Source organism: Ornithodoros turicata, chromosome 10 (assembly GCF_037126465.1).
Source record: "Ornithodoros turicata isolate Travis chromosome 10, ASM3712646v1, whole genome shotgun sequence".
In the NCBI taxonomy this organism is placed as follows: domain Eukaryota; kingdom Metazoa; phylum Arthropoda; class Arachnida; order Ixodida; family Argasidae; genus Ornithodoros; species Ornithodoros turicata.
Window position 1 is genome coordinate 20,090,615 of NC_088210.1, and position 16,693 is coordinate 20,107,307.

At 45.8% G+C, this 16,693-nt stretch overlaps 3 protein-coding genes across 3 annotated transcripts; 2 read left to right on the forward strand and 1 right to left on the reverse strand.

Annotated features, from left to right (window-relative positions):
• The first annotated feature begins 116 nt into the window (after positions 1 to 116).
• LOC135370915 (peptidyl-prolyl cis-trans isomerase FKBP8-like) lies at positions 117 to 3,382 on the forward strand. The gene is made up of 11 exons (XM_064604830.1): positions 117 to 669; positions 747 to 894; positions 964 to 1,051; positions 1,113 to 1,223; positions 1,381 to 1,455; positions 1,572 to 1,602; positions 1,679 to 1,765; positions 1,842 to 1,931; positions 2,019 to 2,096; positions 2,533 to 2,667; positions 3,078 to 3,382. The coding sequence occupies exons 1-11, from the start codon at positions 394 to 396 to the stop codon at positions 3,159 to 3,161; spliced, it is 1,203 nt and encodes a 400-aa protein (XP_064460900.1). The 5' UTR covers positions 117 to 393; the 3' UTR covers positions 3,162 to 3,382.
• A 1,736-nt stretch (positions 3,383 to 5,118) lies between these two features.
• On the forward strand, positions 5,119 to 9,098 carry LOC135370916 (uncharacterized). The gene is made up of 6 exons (XM_064604831.1): positions 5,119 to 5,353; positions 6,352 to 6,521; positions 6,592 to 6,770; positions 7,346 to 7,431; positions 7,497 to 7,620; positions 8,568 to 9,098. Exons 1-6 carry the CDS (start codon positions 5,229 to 5,231, stop codon positions 8,643 to 8,645), a joined length of 762 nt encoding a protein of 253 aa, XP_064460901.1. The 5' UTR covers positions 5,119 to 5,228; the 3' UTR covers positions 8,646 to 9,098.
• Positions 9,099 to 14,098: 5,000 nt separating this feature from the next.
• Positions 14,099 to 16,538, reverse strand: LOC135370273 (neprilysin-3-like). Its single transcript, XM_064603982.1, has 2 exons — positions 16,455 to 16,538; positions 14,099 to 16,143 (listed from the first exon to the last, which is right to left on the reverse strand). Exons 1-2 carry the CDS (start codon positions 16,461 to 16,463, stop codon positions 14,131 to 14,133), a joined length of 2,022 nt encoding a protein of 673 aa, XP_064460052.1. The 5' UTR covers positions 16,464 to 16,538; the 3' UTR covers positions 14,099 to 14,130.
• Between the last annotated feature and the right edge of the window lie 155 nt (positions 16,539 to 16,693).

Genomic DNA, 16,693 nt, shown 5'->3' on the forward strand with positions numbered 1-16,693 from the left:
ACAGATAGTAGTTATTTTAGAATACGAGTTCACCTTTTTCTTCTTGTAATTTTGCATATTTTGATCACTACTACTACTACTACTACCTGCCACCTGGTGCCCAGGACCCACGAAAAGGTACAAAAGAGGTCGCCACCGGTCGAAGGGACGGCGCAACAAAAACGAAAAAGGAAGTAAATCGTGCGAGTTTTGAGAACTACATACGAAGTGTAACAAGCATGTAATTGCTGTCAATTCGGCACCAGGTATTTGACTCCTAGTCGACGCCTAACCCCTCCTTCCTGTAATCACGGCCCTTGCTTTAATTCCAATTAAGAACGCATCTTAGATTATTCGAGAACCGGGCTGAGCTGCTGCACATAGGTGCTTCCGCAACGTGTTCGACCACGAAATATGCCAGAGATAACGGAAATTCCACCAGATGATGGACCTGTACCGCGAAAGGGATCTCCTGTACAGGACATTGGAAACGGCGATGGTCCTAGAGCTACTCTTGACAAAGAATCGGACGACGATGACTTGAGCGACATGCCACCTCTTGAGGACTTCGCGGACGATACTCCGAACAAGAACCAAGGAAAAAAGATAGTGATTGAGGACGAAGAGCCGAAAAGTACGGACGAGGAAGGATGGCTCGATATTCTGGGCAGTGGGGAGCTGAAGAAAAAGGCGAGTTTTGCCTATGAGTCGCACGCGTTCGCCCGTTATGTGTACTGCACAGTGTTCACGCGTAAATTTCACTTCAGGTCATCAAGCAAGGCGAAGGAAGAGACAGCAGACCACAAAGGTCGGACTGGATCACCATAAACTTGACCGGAAAACTGAGCGATGGAAAAGTTGTTGAACGAAATGAAAACTGGAAGATTGTCTTGGGGGACCTGGAGGTAGTTTGTGGTGAGTAACAGCACGTGTTCATTGACAGGTTGTGGCCACACAAGAATGGACATTAACCACACCTTTCAGGTCTCGACATGGCAATGGCCCTCATGGAAAAGGGTGAAGTTGCTGAAGTAGTTGTGCCTCCAAGATTTGGTTATGGCGCTTTGGGAAAGTGAGTTTACTGGACAAGAGGTGAAGGATTGCTGGTAGAGATTCTACTCTTTTTGTTACAGGGAGCCAGACATTCCACCGAATGCTACTTTGCACTATGAGGTTGAGCTTATTAGCTCTCAAACCGCGAAAGACGAAACTGAGCTTCCGTTTGAAGATCGTCTGAGAATAGGGTTAGTGTGACAACTTGAAAGGGTTTCCATGGGATGTACATGTTGCATGTTGTGCAAAAAAGTACCGAAAAGGCTGGGGGAAATACAAACTGACAGGTTTAGTGCAATTTGTGAATTGCGTACAACTTATTGTGTCTCATACATACTTGTTTTTCAGAGACCAGAAACGTGAACGAGGTAACTTCTGGTACAGCAGGTCCGAATGTTCGAATGCTACACGTTGCTACAGAAGGTAAGAAACCTTTGTAGTGGCTGTTATGGCTCTTCTGTTATTATCAAGTTATTGCTCTTAGAAGTTCAAATTCTCTTCTCACGTACTTCTCTCTCTTTCCATTTTTTTCCCCTTAGAGCCCTGGACTTTCTAGATGACATGGGATTGGTAAGACAAACTAGATCACCATGCGCATTTATATGAACCAGTTTGTTCCAAATTAATTTGTTGGTGTCTGCTTCAGAACGTCTCGGACTCGCCAAAGGACCTTCAGCAGTTGCTAGACCTCAGGTTGAAGGTGTACAATAACCTTGCAGCTGCTCAAATGAAGGTAACTGGTTGGCCGCTCTTTGTCATTTTTAATTTTTTGTCAAATGGGGGGAAAAAAATGTTTTCTTCCTGCACAGATGGGGGCACATGAAGCAGCGTTAAAGTCCGTGGACACTGTGCTGAAAGTGCAGCCGAACAATGTGAAAGCCTTATTCCGCAAAGGGAAGGTAAGGTCAATTTGCAGTGACTGCGCTGGTGAAGACTTCATCTGCTAGTTCACGCAGTGACAGGAATGTTGGCATTTTTATTTTCAGATACTGGCACACCAGGGTGATGTATCGGAAGCTGTGGATGTTCTCAAAAGGGCTTTAAAGCTGGAGCCAGAAACAAAAGTAATATAGTCAAGCTGATTTTTCAGATAGATTTTTTTAAATATGCATAATTTGGGTGCCATTGCAACTACTACTTCGTCTGCCTTCTCTCTCCACAACTGTTACAGGCGGACCGACATGGTTGTCAACATTGGTGGGCCGTATGAAGCTTTTGCTTTAATGCACTGATATCTCAGATATGGCCATTTTCCTACAATGTTTTTTCTTTTTTTTTTAACCAGTTTGAGGTAATAATGGAAATATGCAGAAATCAGAGAAAGGTGACCTAGTCCAAGCGCCTTGGTTGTCGCACTCATGCCTTGCACTTTCTGTACTAACGGCTTCCAGGAAGTTTGCGTATCGTCTGATGTAGAATTTGTGTATTATGTTTCCCTTAAAATCAAAAGCCAGGCCTGTATTGGAAAGTCAGAAAATGCCCTCTTTGTCTGCTTTTCAGGTAATACAGCAGGAACTAGCAAGACTGGTAGTCAAGAAGAAAACTCAAGACCAAGCTGAGAAGGCAATGTATCGACGCATGTTTGCCAGCACCCCTGACAAAGAGGAAGAGCAAAAAAAGCACAGTCGATCCCGGGTATGCAGTTTGTTGACACGACATGAATAAGAACGGCGAGGCAATTTTTGTCGGGGAAAATTTGAAGTCTCTCGATATTTTATTAAATTTGTAATTCGATGTAAATTGTTAAGTTACTCTACCAGACCATCCGTCTCCACTTCGTTTGCACCTAAATCAAAACACGTACCACATAATCATGAAGTCATCTTGGAAGAAGGCCGAAATCATTACTGTAAAAAGCAGCAAAGCAGTTACGGATATGTCTGCAATGGAAAAGGGACTGACGCTCTTCAGGTTGCACCTAAGTAAATACATGGGAAATGTAGAAGCGTAGCTAAATATGCATCACAGAAGTTGTTCCTACACTATTGCTCTTCATGTATATGTACCAAAGAATCCTGTTTTATGATTTCCATTTTCCTGCACAGGCACGCACTTGGAGCTTGGTAGCTGGAGCAGTAGTGGCTATGACAGCAGTGGGCATTGCAACATACAAACATTTTCATTTATGAGGATGTTTTAGCTTGCGTGATAGCCGAGGTGTGCGATCCCAGTGCAAAAGACTGTTCCATTGTTAACCCCAGCACAGTACCATTGGCGTTGCATCACAGTGGTTTGTTTATATGGTGGAGAGAGTACGCCATTGCCTCGCTACCTTAGGATAAGGAAGAGCTAAGTTTTCTTCTTTTTTTGAATGAACCCGCATTAAATAAAGCTGTTTTGCATGATTGGACTGGGTAGTTGTGATGCTGTGCAGTCATGCTGTGTAAACCTTGGCAGCATTCCACGTGTGTATGGCTCAAAGTACTGTTTCTTTCTTTCTTTGGTTCCTTACTGTTTCAAAGGCGCAGTACTCTGCCGGTACAGGCGTGACATGGTTGTGCGAACGAGGCGATCCCTTTACAGTTGCCTTTACAGTTGGTGTGCTACATATATACCCTAATATACCAGTGGGGGGGTCGAATGCATAGCCTTGTGGTAGGATCCACTATGTTCCTGTATGCAACTTAAACTTTCTTGTCCATGTTTGAGTTTGAATAAATAAAATTTGTTTTTCAGAATTTGTAATAGTACAGTTTTATTTAAAATTTGTCTTCCTTCAGATTGCTATCAGAAACAGGACACGTTCAAGCGCAAGGCCAATCTGTGTGCTAATCACTGATGCAGTACTTGGAGCCGCACATCTTTCTGTATCTCTTTCTAGCATTGGAAGTACTCTCACGGTACGGCAACCAAAGGGGAGAAAAGGATGTGAAATCCTGTATCTTTGAGGTGTGCAACACCTTCCTGACCTCGTTTTTTTTTTTGGGGGGGGGGGGATGCCACGGAAACCCCTAGGGGTGGTGTGGGGTGCAGGAAGACGAGGTAAACAAAATCTCTTCCTGATTGCTGGCCTGGTTTTTGTGCATGCTATTGCCCTTTGATGGGCGAGCTGCGCAAAAGTACTAGCTCGAAGAGGCTACAAACTAAGTCTCACGAGATCAATGTGCAGGTTATAGGTAGGATTCCGACTTTTTGGTGTTTTAGTTTGGCAGAAATCATGAGGCACCCTCAATTTCTAGAAAATTTTGAGCTTTTCAGAGGTTCTCCAAAAGGTATAGCTCCAAAAAAGGGAAAATTTTCCAGAAAGTGAAAACTGGCGAACACCCCCGCCATCGCAAAATGAAAACGACGAAAAGTCAGAACCCTAGTCATAAGTTAGTTGTGAACGACAAGCAAATGAATTGTCCTTGTTCAGTTTATTGCAACACCCCATGAAAACTACATGATTGTCAATTTGGAATGTCTGGTAGCAGATGAACATAAGCCTCATTATCCCACTCTGCCCCATCTCTGCTTTTAGTGCCTTTTCTTTTTAAATGTGTCAGCACCAGTTGTTTTTTATTTCACTGCAGTGATTTATTTAGACCCCTCCCACCATTCTTTTCTATATTCACCCCCTACAGATGTGCTTTCGATATAGGTCTGCTAAAGACGTGGTGCTCAACCAACTGCTTCCCCTGCCCTGTGGATCCGCCACTGCATGGGAGAGAGGATTTCATTCCTTGCCATCCCAAGTACCCCCAGCTACAACACTGTAATGACTGATAAGAATACGATGAACAGACAGCTGATGAACAAACACCATGGTGGACAAAATGCCTGGGTCAGGGCAACAGGGTGAACGCGCAACAAAACAGAACCCCCCCCCTCCAATTTTTTGAAGTACCTCCCCCTCCTTGCGATTTTCGACAACTCACTCTTGCCCCGGTGAAGCCGGCCCAGGACGCACTATCCCCCACGCCCCCGAGCAACATATACCATCGCGCCGGCAGACCGCTCGAAAATCGCATGCCACCGCCACCACACCACCATTTCGGCACGTCGCATTCCTAAAGTAAGGACTCATTTTTCGAGGACCTAGCGTTAGCGTGTTGGCGTGGCAATGTGCAATGTGATGCAACCGCAACGACTGTGTCTGGTCTGGCAACAAAGGCAGTTTCGTTATCGTCTGTTCAGCTTGGTTTTGGGCACCGGAGCAGCGGGATCTCTTTTTAAAGCATTTGTAGTAACTTTTACAAAGGGTCACTCGAAACGACATGTTGACACGGTTAAGTTATTACGCTGGGCTCTTCCCTGTAACTACTTTTATTTGTGTAATTGCAACGGTACTCGCAGATACGTGCAAACTTGATGGTGGCTACCACTACGATGTTTTGAAGTCGTGAGTGTTCTTCCTGAGTTAATAGCCAAAGTGTCTGCCCAGGGGAGCAAAGTAACACCATTAAGCAATCACAGCTGCAGCACAGTTGTCTGGATACAACTGTGATTATATGCACATACGTCGATTGTGTGTCTTAACGGGGGGGCGTCTTCGCCTATTTCAACCGGTATGCCAATGTTTGTTTTCCGAAAAATGTTGCACATGAAGCTGTCCTAGCAGAGGCCAGCGACAGAACCGATGTTTCTGTCGTGGGACAATATAAGGAACTTATCAAAAAGTTTAAAACTCAGAGTAAACAAAAAAATACTCTTTTGTTATATACTTCTTATTGGAACAGAGCATCAAGCTTTCATTTAATTGTTTGTCTTTTTGCCTGAAGAACATTCCTTCAGTTCTTGTTTCATTAGCTTCAAAATGAATTCTTAAATAGACATGTAGCCAGCCCATAAAAATTCCTGTCCTTGGTAGATGCAGATAAACACCATCAGTCATGGCCTGAAGTGCATTTGGCAAGTGCAAAAACTTATGAACTGTGATTAGGAAGGTGCAAAATCTGAGACACATGGACAAATAGACGCAAACACAGTAATTTATTTAAATGACGCCGCAAGTGAGAAATTTGTTCCACTTGTGTCAATTTGTCCGTGTCTCGGTTTCTGCAAGGTGAGCAAGAGATGAATCCTGCTGGAGTACCAGATCCACTGCGTAATCACAGGGAGATAAGGATCCTTTACCCATCCCATTATCTTAACTTTCTAACTTGGCCTCTATGGGGGTGCAGGGGCGGATTCAAGGGGATACATTGCATTTCCTTCTCCTCCATCCCCTACTGCGTGCTCCGACAAAGAAACTGCACCCGCCACCCCCAAACCGAGGGTCTGGATCCGCCCCTATGGGGGGCGATGTCATCATGACATGTGTGGTACCCCCCATTTTCCATGGTTTTCCGCTTCTGTCTCCTATGTCTTTTTGTACAAGTATATCCTGTTCTGTTTCAGAGCCATCTGGAGGATATCGCCTCCCGATGACCAATGCTTAGGAGAAAAGCCGTGCAACTGGTATTTTCAATTCTGCAACACCCTCCCAAGTAACTTGTGTGGCGTGGGCAAATCGTGCGAGGAGCCCAGCAAGGCGCAGTTTGGTGAATTCACAACGCTCGTCGCTGAAGGTAGCACAAAAACGACTCTTACGTTTTTTTTTTAACATCATAATGCTTAGCATTTGCATTGTCTCTGCAGGTCCCCATGGATTCCTTGCCAATTTTACAAATCATACCGGTGGAAATTCAACATGTTCGAGTTTCAGTACAAATCTCTTGTTTCGATGCGACCCTAAAAAGACCATTTCTATTGGTAACGACACCGAAGTTGCCAGGCTACACCAATCAGGGATCGTGACAAATAACCAGTCATGTGTGGTAAGTAGTAGACTTTTGCACATTAGTTGCCCACGTACCTTATGTGTGCGTATCATACCTAGAGCCTGAAGTTTTCGGGAAATATTTTTTTCTAAATTCGGGGGGGTAAAAATCGGGTAAATAAACATGTGCTCTAAATTCATGTGAATTCGAGTGGAAAAACATCCAGTATGCTAAATTCGGGGAGAAATCGGGCTCAGTTACTCAAACTAACTGTACTGGTTTGGTACAAACAGTGATGTAACTGCATTTGCTGCCAAACAAGTATGTTAGTGCATTCCTACAGACATCCCCGTGAGGGGAATTTGCCGGGTAAAGATCGGGTTTCACCCTAAAGAGTCAACCTTCAATTCGGAGTGCAAATTCGGGGACCCTACCATTCCACCTAACCGACCAAATTCGGGTAAAACCCTAAAACTTCAGGCTCTAATCATACTCAATGATGACTTTTTAGCTTTGGTGGTCCTGTAATGTGTATACACAAAATTGTGATGTACAAAGGATGACTCAGTGTTGACATAAGCGACCCATGTAACGCAGCCGTAAAGCAATTTTCCCACATGTCTGTTTTACAGAGAAACATTACAATTGAATTCTCTGGTGCTTGCGGGACCGCGCCCCAGCTGCAGGGGCTCAGCGCGGGTTCGGTACTACTCATTCTGTAAGTCTCCATGTTGTGGATGATATAATAGTTGAGAAACCAGGTTTATCTCTGTTTATTTATAGGTTCTTCGTTTTGCTACTGATCTACCTGGTCATCGGAATCGTGTACAATCACAGCCACGGGGCTCGAGGCTGGGAGATGATACCAAACTACCAATTCTGGACGGAGCTTCCATTACTCATAGTGGTGTGTTTCCATTTCATTGAAGAGTCCTGTTGTCTCATGTGTCAGACAGTCTTCTGTTACAAGCCATAGGTTGGTGGGGAGGGATATATATATATAATACTCAACACTTCATGTCAGACAAGTAATGAATAAAGTATTTCAGCTAAACCAAGTGATCCGCACAAAGAAGTTTATTATTTGTTGATTTGCAGTGAAGGTTATTGACATATTTATTAATTTTTAGTTTAATATTTATTTATTGATTGAGGGTTATTTTTTATTTATTGATTTGCAGTGAAGGTTATTGACTTATTTATTGATTTTAGTTTATTGATTGATTGAAAGTTATTTTTATTTAATTTGTTGATTGATTGATAGAGCCTGAAGTTTTAGGGTTTAACACGATTCTTCCAAAATTTGCACCCCAAATTGAAGGTTGCCACTTCGGGATGAAACGCGATCTTTACCTGGCAAACTGAAACATCTGTAGGAACACACACACTAGTTTGTTTGGTAGTAAACACAATTACATCACCGTTTGTACGAAACCAGTACAATTTGTTTGAGTAATAGAGCCCGATTTCTCCCTGAATTTAGCATACTACTTTGAGTTTTCCCACCCGAATTTGCATGAATTCAGGGCACATGTTTATTTCCCGGATTTTTACCCCCTTGAATTTGGGAGAAAAAAAAAAATTTGCCAAAATCTTCAGCCTCTATGGATTGAGCTCTGATCCCCTTACGTGCTATGAGCTCATCGGGGTCTCCCCTCCACTTCTGATTGGAACAGTTGATTTTTACATAAGGCAAAAAAAAAAAACTGTCTTAATGATGATTGGGGTGTTTCATCACATTAAGGAAGTATTGCATAGAACAGGGCAATACGAGTTGCCACTGAAGTGAAGGATGTTTGCGTTGCATAAGATACTTTCCTACTTGCTTACCCACCACTTTCTTGTGTTTTACAGGAGGGCTGCGTCTTTTTTGTGAAAATCGTAACCTGCCAACAAACTCGTTCTGCGAACGGAACGTACGATAACATCTAAGCTGTGGTAAACTGAGCTCTTCGTGATTCGTCGGGATCGCAGAAATCAGAAGGGGTACCATGGTTGAGCTTGGAGATTAACTGTTGCTACATGTTTTGAATGTCTTTTGCGAATTTTGCAGTGATGGACTGCGGTTTTTGTATGCACTGTATAGATATTCATATTTTATAGAGCCTGGTATGAATAGTACTCTCACTTGAGAGATTATTTATAGAGAAGCATTTTTACAGTTCTTGTACAAAACTGATCATGGTTGGAAGCATGAATGAAGACGTGCCTTGAATCGTCATTTTTATTAAACTGCTGTGAAAAAGTGCCTTAACATTACTGTCGAACAGGTTTCTTGAATATGTACATCACTTACGCTGATTACATTATCAGTGAGAGAGTGGATTTTGTCGTGTACAATGGAATGTGCTAAGAGTGTGCAATAAAATGTTTTGATTATTGTTGCGTACAAGGCCTCTGTCTCTCATAATGATTTAATAGGAAGGTATTTTGAAACATTGAGAAAATGATGGAAAATGGAAAAGTTGCAGTGGTCTCAGAGGTTTTAATTTACGTTGGTTTAACTTTTCATTAGATTTTTATTTTATTAACAAAACATACGTTAACTCTACACCAAAGCGTAATGCCGAATCATAACATGAAATTACTTAAATGTCAGCTGGACAAATGATCAGGAAGATGTAAATTCTAATTTTAAAAATTGGCACATACCAACTGGACATGTTTATTGTGCAAGAAAAAACGCGCGTTCTTAGCCTAGAACGATTATCTGAGCTCACCAACGGCGCGCGAGAGAGAGAGGTCCCATCTGCACACCCTTCCTTGAGAAAGCTCACAGGTGAACAGTGGTGTAGCCAGACCTCCAAGGTAGGGGGGGGGGGCTCAATACGAAAACTCCCCCCCCCCCCCCCCCCCCCCCGCTGATCCTGTGTCGACAACACACACATACTTGTGCACACTGCAAACTGAGGATTAAAAAAAGGAACGAAAATAGTTGATTTCTAGTTCACAGTACTTTTAATTAATAATTGGGGGTTTACCTCGCGAGACAATTGAGATCATGAGCGACGCCGCAGCTGTCGGTCCACAGTACGATTACATGTATAGGCTATCATGATGACCAATGAGGTGGTGTCACGAGATTGGAAGTATTTGGGAAAGCTCATACTTTGAAAACCATTCAAGAGTGCTTCTTAGATAGACGCCATGAACAGCAAGAACTTTCGCGATCATCACACTGCCCCCCCCCCCCCCCAATATAGTATTATGTTCTCGGATTTGCACGATTTGTGTGTGGCAGGTAGGGGGGGCTCGAGCCCCCCCTAGCCCCCCCGTGGCTACGCCACTGCAGCTGAATGAGAGATGGTGGCGTCACTATCACGTGACTTAGAGAGTCCGCCAGAGCAGCGCTGCGCCGTGTTGGTAGCAGACGATATTTCGGACGAGGGGGGTCCGCGTTTTTCCGGATATTTTCGGCATTTTATAACGTTTGTGCCAAACATAGATGCCGAAAACTTGGCACGGGAGAAGGACTATGGAGCAGCTTGGTAGAGCGCAAAGAATTTCCTTTCCTTTGTTGGAGGGTTCCACGTGCACTTAAACCCTCTTGTCTCACCGATGAGAGTGTTACAGGGGAAGGTTTTTCCTTGAACTAGAAACTGGCAACTCCGTAGGGGGATATTCCCCGCATTCCACATGAAAACGCGGTGAAGGAAAAACGAAAACCCTCTGCTACAAAAAATAAAATAAAAAAATTAAGAAAAGTCCGTCTATACGAAAAAACATCCCGAGATTTTTTAATATGTTGTAGAGGAAGACTCGTTCTATCTGCATCGGTTTCAGATGCCTCTTCCGACCTCTTCATTGCGTGTTTTACGCTCGATTGTAGCGAATTTTTGAACAAGCGCATACTTCCCCTATTTTTCCTGCAAAGACTACGAAGGTTACGCGTCTTGCGATTTTTCCTTTTGAAGTATGCCATGAGACCTTGGAAGCAAAAAATATTCATTAAAATCTAATGGTTTGATTTTCCACGAAAAAAAAAATCGCGAAATAGGAGAAAAATTGCGAAACTTCCAGCCTGTGTATGCCAGCACCGATTACAGCATGACGACCGGGACTTGCGACGCTGTGCAGAGCCTGGTTCCCTCTATACGCAAAAGAAAACCGCACACTTCTAGGTGCTTTCTATGAGCCGCAGCTGCCGTTCACAAGAGACACGGTTTTTGGCTAGCGCTGCGACCTTTGCTCGTGTCTAGCATCCGCCATAGTGATATCTAGGAAGAAACGTTTCGTGGTATGTCCTTTTGCACTATTATAGGGGCTGCTAAATAATATTTCGGAAAAATTTGCAATAGTTTCCTGAGGGCCGCTGGATCGTTTCGCGTGGAATTGCCCAACTGTCTGGGAACAACTGTTGTTCACGGGCGACCTCTGCGTTGTACCACGGTCCCTTGACCGTGGTCGTACTCAATAATATTTTCACCGCACTGGAACGTCCGTAGTTCTTACGTCAGACGGGTCTGGTTACGTCACGCAAGGTGGTGATAGACTGCTCAATAAATGAAGCAAGCTACGACACGAGGTATCGCAAGCACTTCGCAATAGACGACTTCAGAAAATCAGAGAAAGCTTAGCGCCGCTTTGAACTCTGGGAACTTGCTGGTAACAAAGGAGGAGAAGGTCTCCAAGTAGTTTCAGTTTCCTCTCTCTTGGCCGATTGTCCGGGAGTCAAGGTCAGCGAAGACGAAACGTGAAAGACAGTTCATTCCAGTAATCTCCCAGAATGCAACGCGTACGCAAGGAGCACTGGGATTTCCTGAAATCGTCTATTGGTAGTTGTAATATCAATTCTTGCTTATGTGGCTGTCTTTTCTTTGAAAGGCGTCACCCTATAGTCCCTAGAGCACATTAGTCATCTCGGGAAAGTGCGACCTATATTGTACTCGCGAATTTTACTCTCCATTGCCTAATTTTTTGCCTAATATTGTTCACTGAGTGGCCTCGGTGGCTCAGTCGGTAGCGTGTTCGCCCTCTGATCCCGAGATCGCGGGTTCGAACCCGGCCGAGGACGCCAGCAACTTGGTGGCAGGGTACAAGTTACCCAGACACGCCGTCTTCCGCGAGGGACGTTAAATACGGGGTGCCGTATGATGAGCTTTCATCGCACGTTAAAGAACCCTCAGGTGGGCAAAAGCAATCCACAGACCGACCGCTGTGGCGTGGCTCATGATCTCAGTTGTCTCGCGACGTAAACACCCAATTATTATTATGTTCACCGAGTAAGTTGCACAATGAATCCTTACAGGTATCTCTCTTTTGCTACCACATGTAAATCTGTTTCCAGTGGATGCTTGTAATTCTCATATAAGAACCGAAAACCATGCGTGAAAAGGGATGTACTTTTTGCAACTTCGGAGACTTTTTCATGAAGAACGAAGCTCACTGAGAAGTAGAGAGTAACGTTCTTGTTCTGTAAGCTCCTGTGTATATTGAAGGCGATGAAATATTGCTTATAAATGAACACGAAAACCGATTCTTACGTGCGTCGTATAAATCAGTAACATCATTCAATAACAGGTCATTTGGACATGGACTGGGGCGTGCAGGGAGCACAAACGGCACAGAGACACCAGGCGTTGGGTGAGTTTGTACGGTTGTATCCCCGCGCATGCGCCTTCGCACACGCAAATCCAGAAACGAAAGATTGCGTCATAACCGAAAGGAAGGATCAGGTTTTGTGCTGCACAGATTGCTATCCTTTGCAGGGACACATGACACTTCATTTCTCCTTTTTTTTTGTCATCCTCGTCCTTTCTGTTAAACGAGGCGTAACACATGAACGGACGGACGCTAAAAAGTGGCACGGTCCACCAAAATGGTGGAAATGCGGGCCAGTTGGTATTAATTAATTAATTAATACCAGCGCAAGTGGAGACACAGGAATACAAACTATAGCCACGTCTATAGCTTGTAATCCTGTGTCTCCCCCTAGCAACGTGCCGCCAGCCTATGCAGGCAGACCGCTCGTCTACCCAACGTTAGCGCCCCCCCCCCCCGCCCATTTGCGATGGTATTAATTTTGTTATGTACGGTCTACCCTCGATTTATGAACGGTGCCCTCTATAGGACAAGACACTTTCCCTTCCACATTCCAAACTTCGCCTTAGGGACCCCTCGATTTATGACCGATTTTTCCATGAACGTTAACCGTTCTCAGATCGAGGGTTGACTGTATTCTCATCCGTTCCACGTTAGAAGCACCGCAGGCAGTCCAAAGTTAGCTCACGCATGGCAAAACTGAGAGACGTCGTCGCGATTCCCCTGACAGGAAAGCGCCGCAACAAGATACGACGGTGAATTACTGTGCTGTCACTCATCTTGGCTAGATGATGAACGCCACAGACGTATTCTCTCGGTTGTCCATAAAGCGCACTCGCCCGTTGTATTCATTATGCTATCATAGAAATCATAAGGAGAGGCTAGAAGAAAAGCTGGGAGAGAGTGATGGGGAGAGCAAAGGAGTTGCACGAGGGCAAACCCTCTCCCAATGTCTAAGTCAGGGAGGCGCCATGATCGATATTTTGGATTCGGCCAGATTTGCCACAGCCTTTCCACGTGTGAAGACCAGGTGCGTTCGCCGCAATGGTATCCAATCCAATGCAAGTCGCTTCCGCTTCCGCTGGGCTCCGTGTGCCATGCCGTGTGCGAAGTGTGTTTGTTTTGTCTGCCATCACCTGTGCGCTTGGGTTCCATAGGGAATGAGCATTGTATATGGTTTAAACCTTGTGCTGCGACATGAAAGAACGGCACACGGAACTCGTAGGACACACCGTTCGTAAACCGCTAGGCCTACCGTATCGCCCATGGCGGCTCCCATGTCGAGATGCCCCCCTTCGCTGGCTTGGTTTCTAGTTATTATGAGAGTTCTATGTATATGTTACCAACTAAAGGAAATATGAACACTGGGATCACGTATTCAAAACACGGGGCAGTCGGTGAGGTCCCTCAATATACCTCTACCCAAGAAACGTCATCATGACGTTGGTAGACAGACTGAAACCGAAACAAATTGGAAGTGGAGGACTGGGTTCCACGAACGAGCACTTGTTCGCTGCCTCCTATACGCTGTGCAAGTGAGTCTCTGCGCATGAGAGAAGGCAGTGAGAGGGAAGAGGGAGGGCGCCGCCGTAGCCAATGGGGCTTCCCGAGTGGAGTAACCAGGAGAGGAGATATGCGCAGAACGCTCGGTTACTTGCAGAGCGTGTTGAAGGAAAAGTAGGACCCAAGGTCGCGTCCCTTTCAGGGACCATCGTAATCCGTTCAAGACCGCGGCTTTCGGGCGCGGCCTTGTTCACCTCTCGCTTCGAGCGCAGTTCAACCCTACCAAATTTGTGGCGCTGTCGAACACTATGACGTCATCTGTTTACAAACAGGGAGAGCTCTATTGCGTAAGAGTCACGTTTAATAACGAACATCAGCTGGTCCAAATCGGACAGCGTTTCTCCGGGTTCATGGGAGAGTGTTGAGGACAGCGGTAGGCGTCCGCAAATTCTTTCACGTTCATCATAGGGACATTGCAGCTGAGCGAGTGAGGTGCTTTGTGGACCCACGTTTGGTAAGGGCAGAATCGCAAGCACATCACCTGGAAGAAAGTCTGAGGAGTGGAATAGGTAGGCACCACTGGCAGGGAAGTCGTGGACGCGTTATTAATGGAAGACGCTTCGATGAATGCTTCGTAGAGAGGCTTTATCTTCATGATATCATTTACAGTCCTGGGAATTTTGAGGATCACCGAACCGCTGGGCTCGTGGTAGAAGTTCTTCAGACATTCCGTTTGGTTCGAGAGCTGGCCGTGCTCCGAGTGCTCTATGTCCAAGATTTTAATGAACTGCGAGGCTACCAATGAACCAATTAGGGCGTAATTGGCGGCCAGGGAGCCGTCAGTGTAAAATAGTGGCGGTAATGTCCACACAGAGGGCAAGGACACGGTAGCGTTGTCCTCTGCCCCAGTATGATGCACACGGTTTGTAGTGTCTTCCGTTGCCCAACCGTTCTTCATGCGCCATGCGCTCAACGCGAGGTAGTTCTCGAAGAAGGAACCTCTCAGCAGCGGAAGCTCGTTGTAGACGCTGTTTTTGTTGATGAGGAGTGGATCGTATTCGAGGCTGCCCAAGCTAAGTCGCGCGTGTTCCAGCTTGGTCAAGAGCGACGCCTTGGTCCCGTTTGCGATCCAGGTGGCGTTCCTGACGTTCTTGACGTACGAGCGACGAATTATTTTGAACATTTCTTCAAGCATAGCCGAAGCTGTGCCGTTCATGTACCTGCTGACAAGCGGGGCAAACGCTAAAGTGCCTGCGAGGTCGTGCACAAGAGTGAAGCAGCCGATGACTTCTCTCGTCGCCATTGATGTGTAGTGTTTCCTGTACACGACGGGCACTCGAAAGAGTTCGCTGACCAGAGGTCCCAGGTGACGCGAGGCCTCCCACGTCAGGTAAGGTCCGAGATGTTCCTGCTTCACCCTGTTGAGCACGTCGTTGACAAAATACAACACGGGAGCGCTTTTGGAGGACACGTGGTAGGTTGTATCTGCTGGAAAGCGGGAATCTGCTCTGAGGAATTCAAGCAGCATCTCCGACTTGACGAACTTTGAGGTAGCGTCCAGTTCGTCCAGAGACAAGTATTTATTGGGACTTTGAGCGACATGCACGGCGGAAAACAGGAGCCTGTGTACGATCGTTTCCGTCGTAAGTATGTGGTCTTCTCTATCGCCATGGTGATTATTTTGAAGGAAGCTTAAGTGGCGTACGATATATTGCAGCCGCGACATCCTGGACTTGACCTGCTTCGCGCCCTGAGCCCAAGCCGTTAAGTCTTGCTGCGGTTCGAAGGACAGCAGTACGGTTCCGTTCGAGCATGGTCTCGCGGTAAGATCGAATAAGATACCGTACCCGTACTTGACTGCCAGTTGCAGCATGATGCCCACGGGATTTTGCTTGGGTGCCAGACCTAGGTGGTTATCAAGGAGGAACTTGTGGAACAGTTGCCTGTCTGGAGCCTTACTGACGATGCATTCTTGAAAGAAGCGCGCGATCTTCTCCACCGGCGTGTGTTCTCCCGATCGTATTTCACTCAGAGCGTCAGCGGCCATCCTGTATTGGTTCTCCTCATAGTCTTTCATGAAACTTCCTGCAGACTTGGAGCAGACAAAGTCGTCGAAACTGAGACACGGGTCACGATGTTCGTCGTAAGACCTGGACAAGATGGTGGCTAGCTTGTGGCAAGATCTGCTGCTGCACAGGTTCGCCCGAGGAGCGATTGTAACTGGTGTCGTCGAAACGGTGGTGGCGGAGGTAAGGTGAGAGCTGAGCATGACACCGGAAGCGAGCGCCGAAGCGACAAGGAAGACCACCCCTGCCAGGACAATGCTAACGCGGAAACACTGGTAGCAGCGACCGGACTTTGGATCGACCACCTCAGTTGCTGTTTCCTGCGGTGTACAGACACACGCGCGCGTTAGTGTGCAGCACAAATGCACCTTATTTCGCAACCATAACAAAGCCAGTAGCACACTGCTAAAAAGTACAATTGCGGTGGGCGACTGTCAGCGTAAACGTACGAGCGGAGGTCGAGGGTACGCGGCCATACAGTATATTGCGTTCAATAAACGACTGTTCACCCCGCTCTCGTCAATATTCGTGGACGGCTATCACATCTATAAATCATTTCGCTCCGGCGTTGCGTTGACTATGCAGAGACTATACATTGCCAGCGAACAAGGCTTCAACCGCATAAACTTACTGCTTCCATCTTCCATGTGTGCCTCAAAATGCGGGTAGTAGTCTTCAAGCCTCACTGTTTACACCACGACCACGTGACCATGCCACTACGAAGAAACTTCGTTCTTTTTTATGATGTCCAAGAGTTTGGAAATGACATTCTTGTTGCCGTGCGTGTAACAGTGTCTTTTTTCACTTTTCTTTGACGGTGTCGTTGACATTCAACATACATGGCTTGCCCAGCTTGTGGATTACATGCGA